Below are 13,651 nucleotides of genomic sequence, written 5' to 3'. Positions count from 1 at the left end.
ATTGAGATGTCTGCTACTTATGCTCTGTAAAGCCTTAAAGATGGCTCTAATCTGAGGTGCTGTTAATTGGTGATTTTTAAGGCTGATAAATCTAAATTAACTTTTCCTCTTCAGCAGAGGAACAGGACCAAAACTTTTGGTATTGCTTTCCTAGCATGGACTTCCTGAGAGCCAGTTTCTTCATGGTGCTTGATGGGTTCTGCAAATGCACTTGACAATACTGTTCTTGCAAGAACTATTACAGAACAGCTGACCTTCATGTCTTTTCAATAATCATATTAATTCTATTTATCTAGAATGGAGAAAAGAAATCTAAGCTTGTGTGTGTTATAATGTAGAAAATTCCAGTAAAAATCAACTCACTAATTATCAACAACCCGTGGACAACCAAGTGCATCCTAGTACCAGCTCTTTCTGGGTGAGCAACACACCCAGCTATCCTCATATTGAAAAAGGAAACATAACTCATGAGACCAGTTTAATTTCTTCCATTGGTGTATTCTGTAGTTCTGACACTCACATGCTCATTGTAGGTGCTTTGAACAGTGGATAAGAGTCAGCATAGGTGCTCTTAATGGTTTGTGGCTACACAGTCTTGTGCCAAAGTTATGCATACGAAGCTGTGAAGCACTGTGTGTTTTGTCACATTTCTACCATTGCTTGCATTATCATTCTTAAAAATTTGTTATACAGTATCTCTTTTGTTGGGTCTAAAAAGGTGAATTACCATCAATTACCATTGGGCACTTATGGTCATGTTCCTAGCTCATCAGTTGTCCTTCCTTGGCCTACCTATGGTTTGTACTATCCGCTGAATATCAGGAATATCACAAGTAACCTGTTGTTTTAAAAATGCTCTGACCCGGTCATCCAGCCATCAAAATGTATTCATTGTTAGGGTCACCCAGATCCTTATTCGTGTCCATCACTTACTGTATGTGATGGACACAAATATATATATAAACAGTTTAACAGTTTAAATATGCTTAAATAATACTCAAGTAAACTAGTAAAAGAATTTTAACCCTGTAAAACAATAAACACCAGTAATGTTTATCTACAGTGTAAGGTCTCATTCTCTCACTCTCTTTCTTTCTCTCTCCACAGACACACACACACAAACATGCATACACAAACACACAATGTTTTCATAGTGCTTAAATATCTATAGTCATCTGATTTTTTAATTGTATAGTAGACTTTTTAAATTAGGTTTGTTTAGGGTCAAACTATTAATTATAAAAAGCTAAGGAAAGCTCTCAAGGCAAGTCAAAGCAGGATGACGCAGTTAAATTGCCTTCCGCTTAGTCACATGACCATGCCATTTCTTTGAAGTTCGGTGACTACTCATAACCTAATCAGCTGCTTTCGAGACTGATGTCGCTTCCCGAAAGAGCAAAAACCTTTCTGTGCACGTAATGTTATCTAAGCATATTTCATTTGCGCACATTCCAATGAGCAGGTTAATTTCTACTCCAACACTGTTGAACTGAAAAGATGCAGGCAGACAGAAAAACAGCAGACTAGTTTATTTTTTATGGTTCAGATATAATGGGTGCTATGTACGGCAACTGGAAGGAGAATCATTCTTTTGCTGTTTAAAATGACACAGAAAAACAGTCCAGCCCAGAGAGATTCCCCCAACAAAAACTGTGCGTGCTATTGGAGGAACCAGAGAGAAATTTACTGCCTGTAATGAAGAAAAAAAACAGCTGAAAATTTGCAAACTATAATTATCAGTAGGTAAATGTATATATTGATGAAGGAATATTAGCATACCTGCATTATGGACCAATACACAACCCCAGTCTGCCAAAAGAAAATTAAAGATAAAATATTATGAATCACAGATGATGGCGATGCTCTTTCTTAAAACAGCATGAACAGAAACAGTATCCTAACATGATTATTTATTTATAATTTTCTTTTCCTTTTTTTTTTTATAAGGCTACCATACCAAAAGTTTATTTAAGTGCAGAATGTTATATAGCTATAAAGACTTATTTATAGTTGTGTTTAATGTTATGGAATTTTACATGTTGATTTATGGTGTCACATACAGTATTTTACAGTTCCTAGAAACAGTTGCTTCCTCATCAGACTTCCATTTTTATATTGAATGTAATAAAAATACACATTGTTATGGTACTGAGAAACTGCAACGGTAAAAAAAACCCCATCCGTGCCGAATACTTTCCGACAATTTAAGGGCGCAGCTTTACTGTTATCAAGCAGCTTTTTTAATCAGTCCTATGTTGAAAGTCCCTGTTTTCTGTTTCAATGGAAATTAAAACATTTTGTGCCAAGTACAAAAATATCAACGTTGTAGCCAGAACTACCTTCTCAGCCATGCTTGCATGTAAAATTAATCTATATCTTGTGACGACAACAACATTGTAATCAGGCATTTAGCACTGCTATGGAATAGAGAAATTATCCTATTGGTTAATTGATAAAACTCTGTTTGAAATTAACTACTGATATATCATTGATATAAGGATCAGTGGACCACAGAGATTACCAAAGTTATGCAACAGTAAGTCTACATTTGACTAACTAAAATAATTGGCTATTAAAGAAGAAATTTATTTGAGTAAAAAAATTAAACAGTGTATGATAAAGGCAGGTCTATGAACAAGTAAGGGTTCTGAAGTAAACTGTTTTCTGTTTTGAGGTTTATTATACTATAGTATAATGAGTGTACCTTGTAGGATGTCCAGAATTTATTTTTCCAGTCTTCCAAGGGGTCATCTCGCCCTTCTAACGCACTCAACCCTTTAGAAAATGTAAAGCTTTTATATATAAAAAATATGCATTTTTGTTTACATTTATTTAACATACAGTTAGTTTAAACATCTATTTCATTATCATAATCATTAATCATTATTTAATTCTTTTATGCCTTGGTTCATAAAGGTCTTTTTTTGCCTACATCTAACTGAAAATTAGCTTACATTAAAATCTGGCATAATTGTGACCAGCCATGGAAGCACTGTCAATAAATAACAAAACACTTCGTTTTCAAATGGACTCCATGCCTTAACCACAAGCAACTGTATATTTTATCTTACTTTTAAATTTCGTCCAGGTGGTTCAGACACACTATTTTCTCACCTCATCTAAACACTCATAATTCAGCAGCTAGCCAGCAAAACACTACAGCTAAGACTAGCTATAAAAATATGTCTACATATAACTACTGTATTCTAGTATCACCTTTTTAAACATAGGAAAATTTACGGAATAATATACTGTATATGATTGATATTGAGGGGGGAAAGCACAAAAACACTTAGAAATTGGTGAAACTGTGTCCCTGTGGGTAGTGGACTGCAATAAAATGTTCCCCTAACTAGAAATATAGTACATACATAAATGTAAGGTTCCTATTAAATCCCAATCCAATCCTATACAGTATGTATAGCAGTGTCAGAGAGTACTGATAAAACAATGTATTTTATTCAAAAATATAATATAATAATATAAACATTGTTGTTTGTGATGTTAAAAAATAACCTTGTGTATGAATTTTAAAAATATTGATTGATAGCATGTATCACATGGAAAGATATTAAACAAAACCATTCACTCTAGTCACTGAATTTTTACCCGTCTTGTGCATCAGTGGGTTAAAAACGTGGTGTTCTTGGAATATGTCCTGAGTTGCACAAAACCATTTTACTCACCTATGTAGAAGGCACTTATTGTTGCAGGAGCAGCAACTAGCTGATCCAGAAAAACTTTCACAGATATTTTTTTGGCCCCTCCACCAGGAAACCTTTTCTCTAATGCACGTAGCCAGTGGTAGTTGAAGTTGGAATGAAAACACAGCCCCACTAATGCAACACGAAAGGTTTGGCTCCAGTTAATGTTGTGCATTGCAGTATTTGTCACCAGCTTTTCTTTTGCTGAATGCTTGTTCCATTTATAGGCTTCTAGCTGATCCAGAGCTCCTTCTTCTTTGTATATAACTGATGCCTCTTCCTTAGAATTTTCCCCATTAAGCTGAGTGCTTTGAGTGCGGGTTCCTTCTAGCATACTTTGCTGGATCAAGTCTGCAGTGGCAAAGAGGGTTGTATAGCCCACCACATTGGTAATATATGGATAGGAGTTGAACATGGCTCTCACTTTATTCATGATGGCTGATGGAATGGAATATAAAATAATAAATGTACTCTCATAAAGACCTAGTAAACACTTTAGTAGAATAAATAATCTTTAACAGTTGTTTTTTGCACTTTAACATTTTGGAAACTTGCAAGGGAAGAAAAAGCAATACCTCACCATACAATAGACTTGAGGGACTGACACAGATCACTGGGTATTACCTATCTAACTTTATTCTGATTGGCTTCAGAAGATAACAGAGAGAGGACTCAGTCCAAGACTTGACCAATGAAAACTAGCCTTTGCAGTGGGTCAAAGTTCTAGAAGCATAAATTAAAGTGTGTTAATGATAAGCATTTAGCAGACAAAGCAAAACATGAGAAAATAACATGTGGATAATAAATAGTAAGTAAAAAAGTACATTGAAGTACATTTAGAAATAGATTTATTTTAAAATTGACTGTAAATTGTACTGATATGACTTATAACTAATGGGGAAAAAAAACAGAATTGGAAATGCTGCAGGTGCTCTGAATAAAAAGTGTAACTTAAAGAGCATTACTAATGATAAAGGTACCAATGTGTCCAACTCACCACTTGAGATCAGTTATCTTGCTTGCAGTCACAAGAAGCAAAGTTTCAAGCACACACTCCCCATATGATAGTCTTGACACCACTCTGGGACTACAGTAGGATTCTCCATAGTATTGAGTTCCTCCAGGTGGCTGATATTGACAGCGCGATTTTCTCCAACCCAGGAGCACATGGTCTTCAGTGGCTATCTGTGAAGCAGCTGGAGTGGGCTGTACTAAAAATAGGTCTCCACCCCCTCTCTTAATGCTAATCTTACTTATGTCTCTTCTTATAATTCATTGACAAATTTAAGGTTTAAATAAACACGGTTACTTTATTGTAGATATATTTTAGGAAAACAAGCCAATAATCCTTAAGCATGTTTAATAATAATAATAATAATAAAAAATTAATAGTACAAATTAATCACAGGTTATAAACAACTTGCTTTTAATTTCCTACACTTTTAAATGCTGATTTTCTAAAATACCCTTTATGTTATCTTACATTGTACAGTTACACAACATTATGGACACACACTGACAAACTCGACAATACACTATGGACAAGTTGATTATGAACTGAACAGACAGTTTACGGTTTACTCTGTCCGTTCAGTTCATAATCAACTTGCTATGGTAACTCTATATTTATAAAAATTAAATATTTTTGAATTATTTATATATCTACTCTATATTAATTTTGCTTTAATTCTTCTACTTATTATTATTATTATTATTATTATTATTATTATTATTTTGTAGTCCTTTTTATATCTTGTCTCATTTTACTTATTCTAGGTTATTGCTATTGTTTAGAATTGTATTATTAGTAGTATAGGTCATCTTAGACATGTGTGTTATTGGTCTGTGTGCTTAGAAAATACACTTGGTGCTTTAATCAAGCTAAACCAAATAAAACCAAATAAAAAAATGTGGTCTGTCTTCAATTTTGAAATGAATAAAATTGTCATTCCTAACCTTACTAACAAATGCCATGGTAGTGGTTACAATAAATTACCTGTAACCTATTCATAGATCGTTCCTTAGTATTCTCTTATGTTGGATTTTTTCATAGATACGTAAAATTAACAATCCTGCTGTGCATCTTTGTTGAAATGCGAGGGCAATTTGTCTATAGCAACAAGAAGAGCTCTCCGAAAGGAGAATGTGTTAATGAGGCCTGGAAATTAAATTGATCAATTAAAGCCTTGTTCAGTTCTTAACTGGTGGGCTTCTGTTTGCTAACACTTAACAAGCGGCCTTTGGTCCTTTTCACAATGCATACGGTGTCCACACGACCAAAGCAGTTGACTCTTAGATAATTGCCTCGCTTTTCTTTCTCGATCTGTAGTTACTTCCTACTCTCTTTGTCACCGATGTCTTGCCATCCTTAATTTGAAAGGATGATGAAAAGCCTTTCTTTAAAGTCTTTTCTTCAGCATCCTCAATGCCACTGCACCTCACACTTATTCCTTTTACGTCCCTCCCTCTCTTCCTCTCTCTCTTCCCTACTGTGCAAGGGCGTATCTATATATGCCCATGTATATAGCGGCTTTATTCAGCATTTTCTATTTTACCAGACAGTGCAGCACTACTAACAAATGCTTGGGACAGGTGAGTAGAGAGATTGAGGTTATTTTAACATAATATAAATAATTTTCATTATATAAATGGCAAATACAACTGAGTAGCTTTGTGTGACTTTCCTATAATTAGAATATTCTTCAGTAAGTTTTGATGGGTGGATGGGTTAATTGTCTGTAGATATTATGCCCTTGCTGTGTTTCTGTTGTTTTGAATGAATGATTTCCTTGATTGTCACTATACACATGTACAATGAAATTAAAGCAACTCCTACAGTGCAAACATATAGATCACAAAAAAAAAAAAAAAAAAAAAAAAAAAAAATGCGTTATAGGGTTAACTATATAATACTATAATACTATCCAGTCAATGCAGGTGTGAATTTAAGATAGTTACTGCTTTTGGAAAAAAACTGTTCTTGAATCTTGCTGAAATTTCTTGCTGAAATTGATAATTTTTTGATTGATTTGATGTATTCGCACAAAGACTGTTTGTGTTGCTTTCAACATATCTACGTATTTAGAAAAATCTAAGTATGATGTTATTTTAACTCACCACTTAAAATATATATAAATTTTTTAATGTCTATTTTTAAATACAAATTAATTTAAAAATAGTGGTAAAAGCCGTGTGGCTGCATTTTATTATTTTGTATGTAGCTGTTTAAAATAATAACCATAATTCTCTTGCATTAAAAGCAATGAAATGAAAAATTGTTTAAAAAATCATATTTTCTACTTCTCTAAGAAATGCGTCCATCCAGCGCCATATCCTTTGAATCAGGGCTGGAACGAGGAGTGCCATGGGGTCGTGACCTTATCACTTTTATGACATCAGCAGCTGGCTACATGATGAGGACTTTGCAAAAGCCACGAAAAAATAAGCCATCCAAGCGGCAGGTCAACCACCGCAGGTTTCTACACAACATGATCCAGAGGTATAAAAAAAAAAAAAGGTTTAAAACATATCTTAGACAAATTCTTTTTTTCTTTTCTAACAACTGCTCATTTAAATTTTCACAGGAAGTTTGCAGAAATAGAGGCAGCCAACCATCAGCTATCCTCAGCAATTTCTTCAGGGGACACAGAGTCACAAAGACAACAAGTAGTAAAATCGACTCACAAGCATGAATCTGAACAAATCCTGAAAAATGGTAAAAGTTCTCATACAATTACAGTAGACCTGGTACCGGTTTTAATGGCAAGGTTAAACCTTCCTATATCTCGGATCTGGTTTATGATTAAATCTTTTAATCCTTGTTTCCCTGCAGCCTCTGCTCTCTTTCATGAAGATGAAACAAAACACCTGGACGAGGACAAGCGTATCAGAACTTCAGACAGTCTTGTGACTAACCCCAATGAAAAAGCATTGAAGATTAAATCTCTGAACAATCTGAACAATGGAAATGGAAATGTCAACCAGATTAAGGAAGATGGGGAGCAGTTAGAAGATAGTGATAATATCTCTCTTACTCATTATACTGGAGAAAGGGAACAAATTCAGTGTACACCTATTGGTTTGAGTGACTTGACGCCAATTACTAACATCATCCTAGAAGATAGTGTATTCACATCACTTGAAAGTATCGAAAGAATAACAAAGAATTCACCTGTACAGTTTCTTAATTCACCTGATGGAGAACAACAACAACCACATTATTTAGGGTTGACATTGTTTGATCTATCGCCCACTTCACCAGTGTCTCCTTTGTCATTGAATTCATGCGATTTTGAGGTACAGATACAACCATACGATGATCACAACTCCCAAATTCAACAAGCTGCAGAGAGTTTACAGATGGATTTAATGGATAATCTTGAACTGCTCGACTCAGAAGAGTATTTACAACAAATCGACCAAATGGATATGACTACAGTTTGGGACATCCACAATGAAGAAGACTTCAGCTGTTTTCAAGATAGCTTTCCATACCATAATACTTTACATACAGCCTGTAACATGAATAAGCAATTATTAACATGTGGCGATGCAGATATTTGTGAAAGACTGCAACAGATTGCCACATGGCACGAAAATTCTGTAAAAAACATGAATTTAGAGGATGAATTAAGGAGTAATACTACATGCAGTTTAGCACACTTTGGATCCGGTGGCCAACACGATCAATCAATACAAACTAAAGCAACACTGGACTGCAACATAAATCAGCCTGAAGAAAGACAGTAATATAGTAGTAAATAAGGAGGGTCACTACTCAACTAGAGATGCGTGGACTGTCTCTGAGCAGAGAAACATTTTAAGTCAGGTTTTGCAAGAACTTAAACCTGACACACTAGACCAGACCCAACCTAACAGCTGGGAGCAACATCTCAGACACTACAATCATACACCAAGCAAAGATCCATATTGTACAGTGAGAGATAAAGATAAGAAAACGATTGATTCAGGACATAATCTAAATCCAGACTTGGACCTTTCCAGCCCTTTAAACCCACCTTGTTCCTCAGCAACAAACTGCTATGGCTTTGATATTTCACTGCAAGTCAATAGCAAATGCATAAGAGACTCATTCACTTTTTCAGATATCGGAGATAATCAGAGTATTCCAAGTTTTGAGGGTGTGGCTCAATCTTTTCCTGCCCCTTATCAAACTCCACACCCTCATCCTGTTTCAACACCACCACTAAGTGATGACTGGCTATTCAGCAACATTACAACAGAGGTGGACTTCACTAGTATGATCAGATCACACGGACATCCGTACTGTTGAAGAACCTATGAGAAAACACACTTGGCTAATATTTAGCACTCTGGACAAGAAAAAAATAAGGCAATTGCATAACATGGAAAATAAATTAAAAATATAGTTAATGAAATACAATGTAAATATTTTACAAACTCAAAAGTCTGCTTTACCAAATGTTGTAAAAGATCTCCAATTTGTACTATTATAAATATATTGTATTTTGCTAAAAGGGAAAACTCATAAAGGAGATAAAAAGGAAACATGCAGATGCAGAGTTTTTAAAGCCACAATCAAGAATCACTGTAGTTGAACATTCACATATATACTGTAACAAATGGTTATCACATTTTGGCATGCTATGTTTAATAGTGGGAGTAAGAACATTTTTTGCACACACACAATGCAAAGCTTTAGTTTGCCTGAGAGTTCAGCTCTACTCTATTTCAGATTGATGAAGGGTACGAAGGGAAGCACATAAAATCATGTACCCATCATACACAGTGCCCATTGTACAAAGGAGGCGATTTTGAGGCAGTGTTATGATCTGGTGTTGTTTCAGTTGGGCAGATTTAGGCTCAGCAATGTTATATAGCAATACATTTAAATCAGCTGATGATCTGAATGTACTGAGTGTACCAGGTTATCACATCAATGGAATTTTTCTACCATCATGGGATCGGCATATTCCAGGACACGAATGCAGAGATTCAACAGGTTCAAGGAGTGATTCTGGCAGAATAAGGAATCATTTTCACCTTAATTGCACTGGAAGTATTTTTGACTCTCTATTCATCAATACAAAATCTTAGCCAATAATTAATGAAACTGTGGATGGAAATATTTGTTATGACATTAAATATTGTGAATTGCATGCTGAATGTGCAATGTTATCAAAGCTAAAGATGGTTTAACAAAATATAACCCTGTGTAATTTTTTGAGCCAGACAGTGACATATGCAATAAATATGTAACTATTTGTGATTATACTAATTAATAACTTTAGACCGATCACCATATGTCAAAGCCAAAAACACACAGTATGTTAAAATTCACCCCAGTCAAGAGTTTATTCATAAAGCCAACTTAACCAATGCAAAAAGCAAATAAATCAGTCATAAATTCCAGAGACACAAAACAAAGATGTTTGAGACAGGTCTAACTCTGAAAAGGAGAAATCCAATTGACATTTTTCCTTCCATTTATTTAATATTAGATGTTCTTGACTAATTCAGCAGCCTGGACTGTTAATTTTTTCTTAACAAATATAAAAAAAAAATCTAAAACAAATACTAAAGTGTATTTTACACACCAAAATAAATTGAATTTCCCAGACCATATGTAGGGTCAAATGGGTCTATTTATTTTTATTAGTATTATTACTTTTTACATTCTCTACAGCTCTGTAGCACTGTTAGATGTTGAATATTTAGGTCTTACTTACATGGCCAAGAGCAAGTGTGCATTTTAATTGTGTAATTTATTCTTTCTAATTAAAATAGACAACGTAAAAAGGCTGCCTATCCATTAATTTAAAAATAATAAAAACCAATATAAATCATTTGGGACAAAAACACATGGCTAATATGACAACATTTATTATGAGGGTAGATTTATCTCCCATAATACTGATGAGAATATATTGTGAACAGTGTCAGCTAAACATGATTACCAGTATGGGTCCTGAACAATATGTAGTGCCGGTAAACATATACTTGTAGTTCACCAGCCTTTACAGCACCAGTGCATCTAAATTACTGTTATTGCACAAAGAAACAATATTAGCAAACACACACAGCAGGTGGGCAAAGAGGCCAACCTTACTACATCTTCATTTTCACAACATACTCTATGTTTAATAAATTAAAGGTAAAAAATTGCAGTGGATTGTTTGGTCCTAAACCTAAAACTGTTTTTGTAATCCAACATGAATGTCATTTAACTACATTTAGCAACTATTGCCTGTAAAACTGAAATGGTGTCATAACAAATTTTTCTGATTAGCTGATATTCGCATGAAAGAAACAGTTAGAATGAAACTTAAGAAATTACAAGAGCAGCTTTTTATTTGAGGTGACTATAATAGACCTTAGACTAGATGGAAAGGTCTTGTCTTTGCCCAACAGACCTCTTAAAGAAGGCTTTCAGCAAAGTTTTAGAGAGTCTTCTGTACCGTTAAATGCACTTCATTATTAAAGTGACGAACTATAACACAGAATTAACCAGGAAAAACAGTCCATAAGGCTTTGTCATGATAACATCTTTTCTCCCATTAAGATCTCAGACTAATAACTTTGAAACCCCTTAATTTTCAACAGCTAAAAGAGATTTAAAAAATATGTGATCTAACGTGCCATACCCTATCCTTGGTACAGGCAATAAATTATGATGCTATCCTGGGAAAAAAATTAGGTCCTGGGTGTTGAAACTGCCAGAGTTTCACTTTAAACTACATCTACATTCTATCTATCTAGCTATTTATTTTAATATCCCTTTTTTCACCCCTATGCCATCAATTTGGTAAACGTAAAGCTTTTTTCCAGAAATGTTTTGAATAACTTGTTATCTCATATTGATAAACTTAAAGATATTTTTTTTTACAATGGCCTAGTGCGCAGGATAACCACTTTATTATCTGTAATGACAAAATCTTTTCTTAGCTTTTACTCTAGATTTAGTGTATTTGTTTTAAAATGCACGTAATTGTACACAGTGTTCTCCCACAGGATCTGTCTGCATTCAATCTTACACTGCAAAATTTGACAATTAAAACATAAATAAATAACATGGATAATGATGATAGATGGACTGACAATTATTACAGTTAAGCAGACTGAAACTGGGAGTGACTTGATATAAGAACTACTTAAAAAATGTCATTTAACTGCTCACAGTCTACGTCACACATAAACTTGCTTCAGAACTGACTAACTAAAAAAAACACAGTCAGTGTTTGAGATACTCAGGAACAGAACATTAAATAAAATAACAAAAAAAGCCTCGCTACCCAGAATTGCTGAATATTAACTATGATGATCTAACATTATTTCATATTGTACATTTGGAAAGCAACTGTTAAAATTAATTTTATTGTGTTCCTTGTACAACATTTTAAAAGTATTTAACATCTTCAGTACCGTTTGAGCCAATGAGAGCTATCACTGTATTATTACATCTATGACTAATATTCATGACGTTTATCAAGGTAAATTTATAAATGCGATCTTCTTATTTACTGTCTTCAGATGTTTATCTTTTGTCCTAGCTGACTCTGTTTTGGCTTGTAAATTTGCATTATCATCTTACTGTTCCTGTGTTATTCCTGTGTTAAAAAATGTCAAAACTAGCATGCCTGGCTCATATTTGTAGACTTTTCACAGTAAATCATTTTCTCTCTTTCACTTTCTTTTTGATATTAAAGCGTCTGACATGAATACAATCACCCTTATGAAATCACATTCAATTGAAAAAACTTAATTTCCCTGTTATAACAATTTAAAATTGATACCCACTGATTTCAAAGACAAATACTGTTTCGTCAAAAAATTTAAGTTCCCAATTTCTAAAATCAATTTGAGCTAAAGTGAGAGAGAGAGATACAGAGAGAGAGAAGGCCTGAACATAATACTGCAGTTTAATCATTCATGCAAGCTCAGCCAGAGAGAGTTTGTCTTTTCATGGTTCTGCATTTGAAGAATGTCTGGTTGCGTTCTTTTGATTGCCATCATAATCATGTAGATTGCCCTTAAATACATGGCTTATGGTTGACTGAAAAGCGCATAGGATTTGTGCAGCTATCTTAACTTACAACACTCTCATACTTAACTCATTTGAGACCTTGGAATCATGAGAATGTATGAGAATGTATGAGAATGTTGTGTTGCCACATTTATCCTGATATACATTGCACTGATATGTGGCATCTCTAATATACTTTAGTGCTATTTTTCCTCAGAACAATAGGAAAAGTAGCTGGATTTCCACTTATTCAATATTAACACATGACTGATAGCAGTAGTACTAGTATTATTTCCTCTGTGAACGCTCATGTGTATCTTCAATATGTTAACTGTTGGCTTGGCTGCAGAGGTATAGTCAATATAGTATGCGCTGTGTCAGTTTACAGATACAGTAAGTCTTCTTGTTGTTCACCAATCTGCCCATCATTCCCCCCTCTGCTCACTGGCATCTGATAGGCTGTATGGGGGAGGTGCACCCAGTGCACTATCTGAGGGTACTGGGGTTCCCAGAAGGCTACTAGAGGGCGTGGGTGAAGCAGGAGGTTCTTCAGAGTCAGAGTTCTCCTGAGAAAGGTCATCCACAAGAGCTCTCCGACCTCCACGTACAGAGAGAGGGAGCGGAGCACGTCTGAGAGAAGGAAAAAGATAGCAAAGAGAGAACAGACACACAAAATGAGAATGTCTACTCGATTTACAATTTATATAATCTTTAATCTAAACACTCTATGTAGAAAAGCAGGGCAAAAAATACCAGGAATAAAATTACAGTAAATGTTTTATATGTGATTTTTCCAATAAAGGTATACTCTGAGTCTTCATGAGCAAAGCAGTAATCAGATTTCTTGCCACTAGTGAACCACACTCAAGGTAATATATTGCAATATATTTAAAAACATGACTAAAATATTCATTCAAATACTTAACAGAGACCACTGTTTCCT

The 13,651-nt window shown here is 34.5% G+C and overlaps 2 protein-coding genes across 7 annotated transcripts in view; both read right to left on the bottom strand.

Annotated features, from left to right (window-relative positions):
* Positions 1-1,514: 1,514 nt before the first annotated feature.
* On the bottom strand, positions 1,515-4,869 carry si:ch211-120k19.1 (uncharacterized protein LOC563199 homolog). 3 transcript variants are annotated; one of them, XM_053495142.1, is made up of 6 exons: positions 4,702-4,869; positions 4,280-4,427; positions 3,687-4,142; positions 2,705-2,775; positions 1,780-1,809; positions 1,515-1,690 (listed from the first exon to the last, which is right to left on the bottom strand). In XM_053495142.1, the coding sequence occupies exons 3-6, from the start codon at positions 4,135-4,137 to the stop codon at positions 1,559-1,561; spliced, it is 684 nt and encodes a 227-aa protein (XP_053351117.1). In that variant the 5' UTR covers positions 4,138-4,142; positions 4,280-4,427; positions 4,702-4,869; the 3' UTR covers positions 1,515-1,558. The 3 variants fall into 3 exon arrangements, with proteins under 3 accessions (XP_053351117.1, XP_053351116.1, XP_053351118.1); XM_053495141.1 differs by having other exon boundaries at positions 4,285-4,427; XM_053495143.1 differs by having other exon boundaries at positions 4,329-4,427.
* Positions 4,870-10,015: 5,146 nt separating this feature from the next.
* myh14 (myosin, heavy chain 14, non-muscle) overlaps positions 10,016-13,651 on the bottom strand; it is a 30,720-nt gene continuing 27,084 nt past the window's right edge. For all 4 annotated transcript variants that reach the window (XM_053493929.1, XM_053493930.1, XM_053493931.1 and 1 more), the window contains one exon: positions 10,016-13,338. In XM_053493929.1, coding sequence (XP_053349904.1) covers positions 13,134-13,338 — 205 coding nt within the window. In that variant the 3' untranslated portion in view covers positions 10,016-13,133. The remainder of the gene's footprint in view (positions 13,339-13,651) is intronic.

The sequence above is a fragment of the Clarias gariepinus genome, chromosome 4, assembly GCF_024256425.1.
Source record: "Clarias gariepinus isolate MV-2021 ecotype Netherlands chromosome 4, CGAR_prim_01v2, whole genome shotgun sequence".
NCBI lineage: Eukaryota > Metazoa > Chordata > Actinopteri > Siluriformes > Clariidae > Clarias > Clarias gariepinus.
This window is presented reverse-complemented; position numbering and strand designations above follow the sequence as displayed.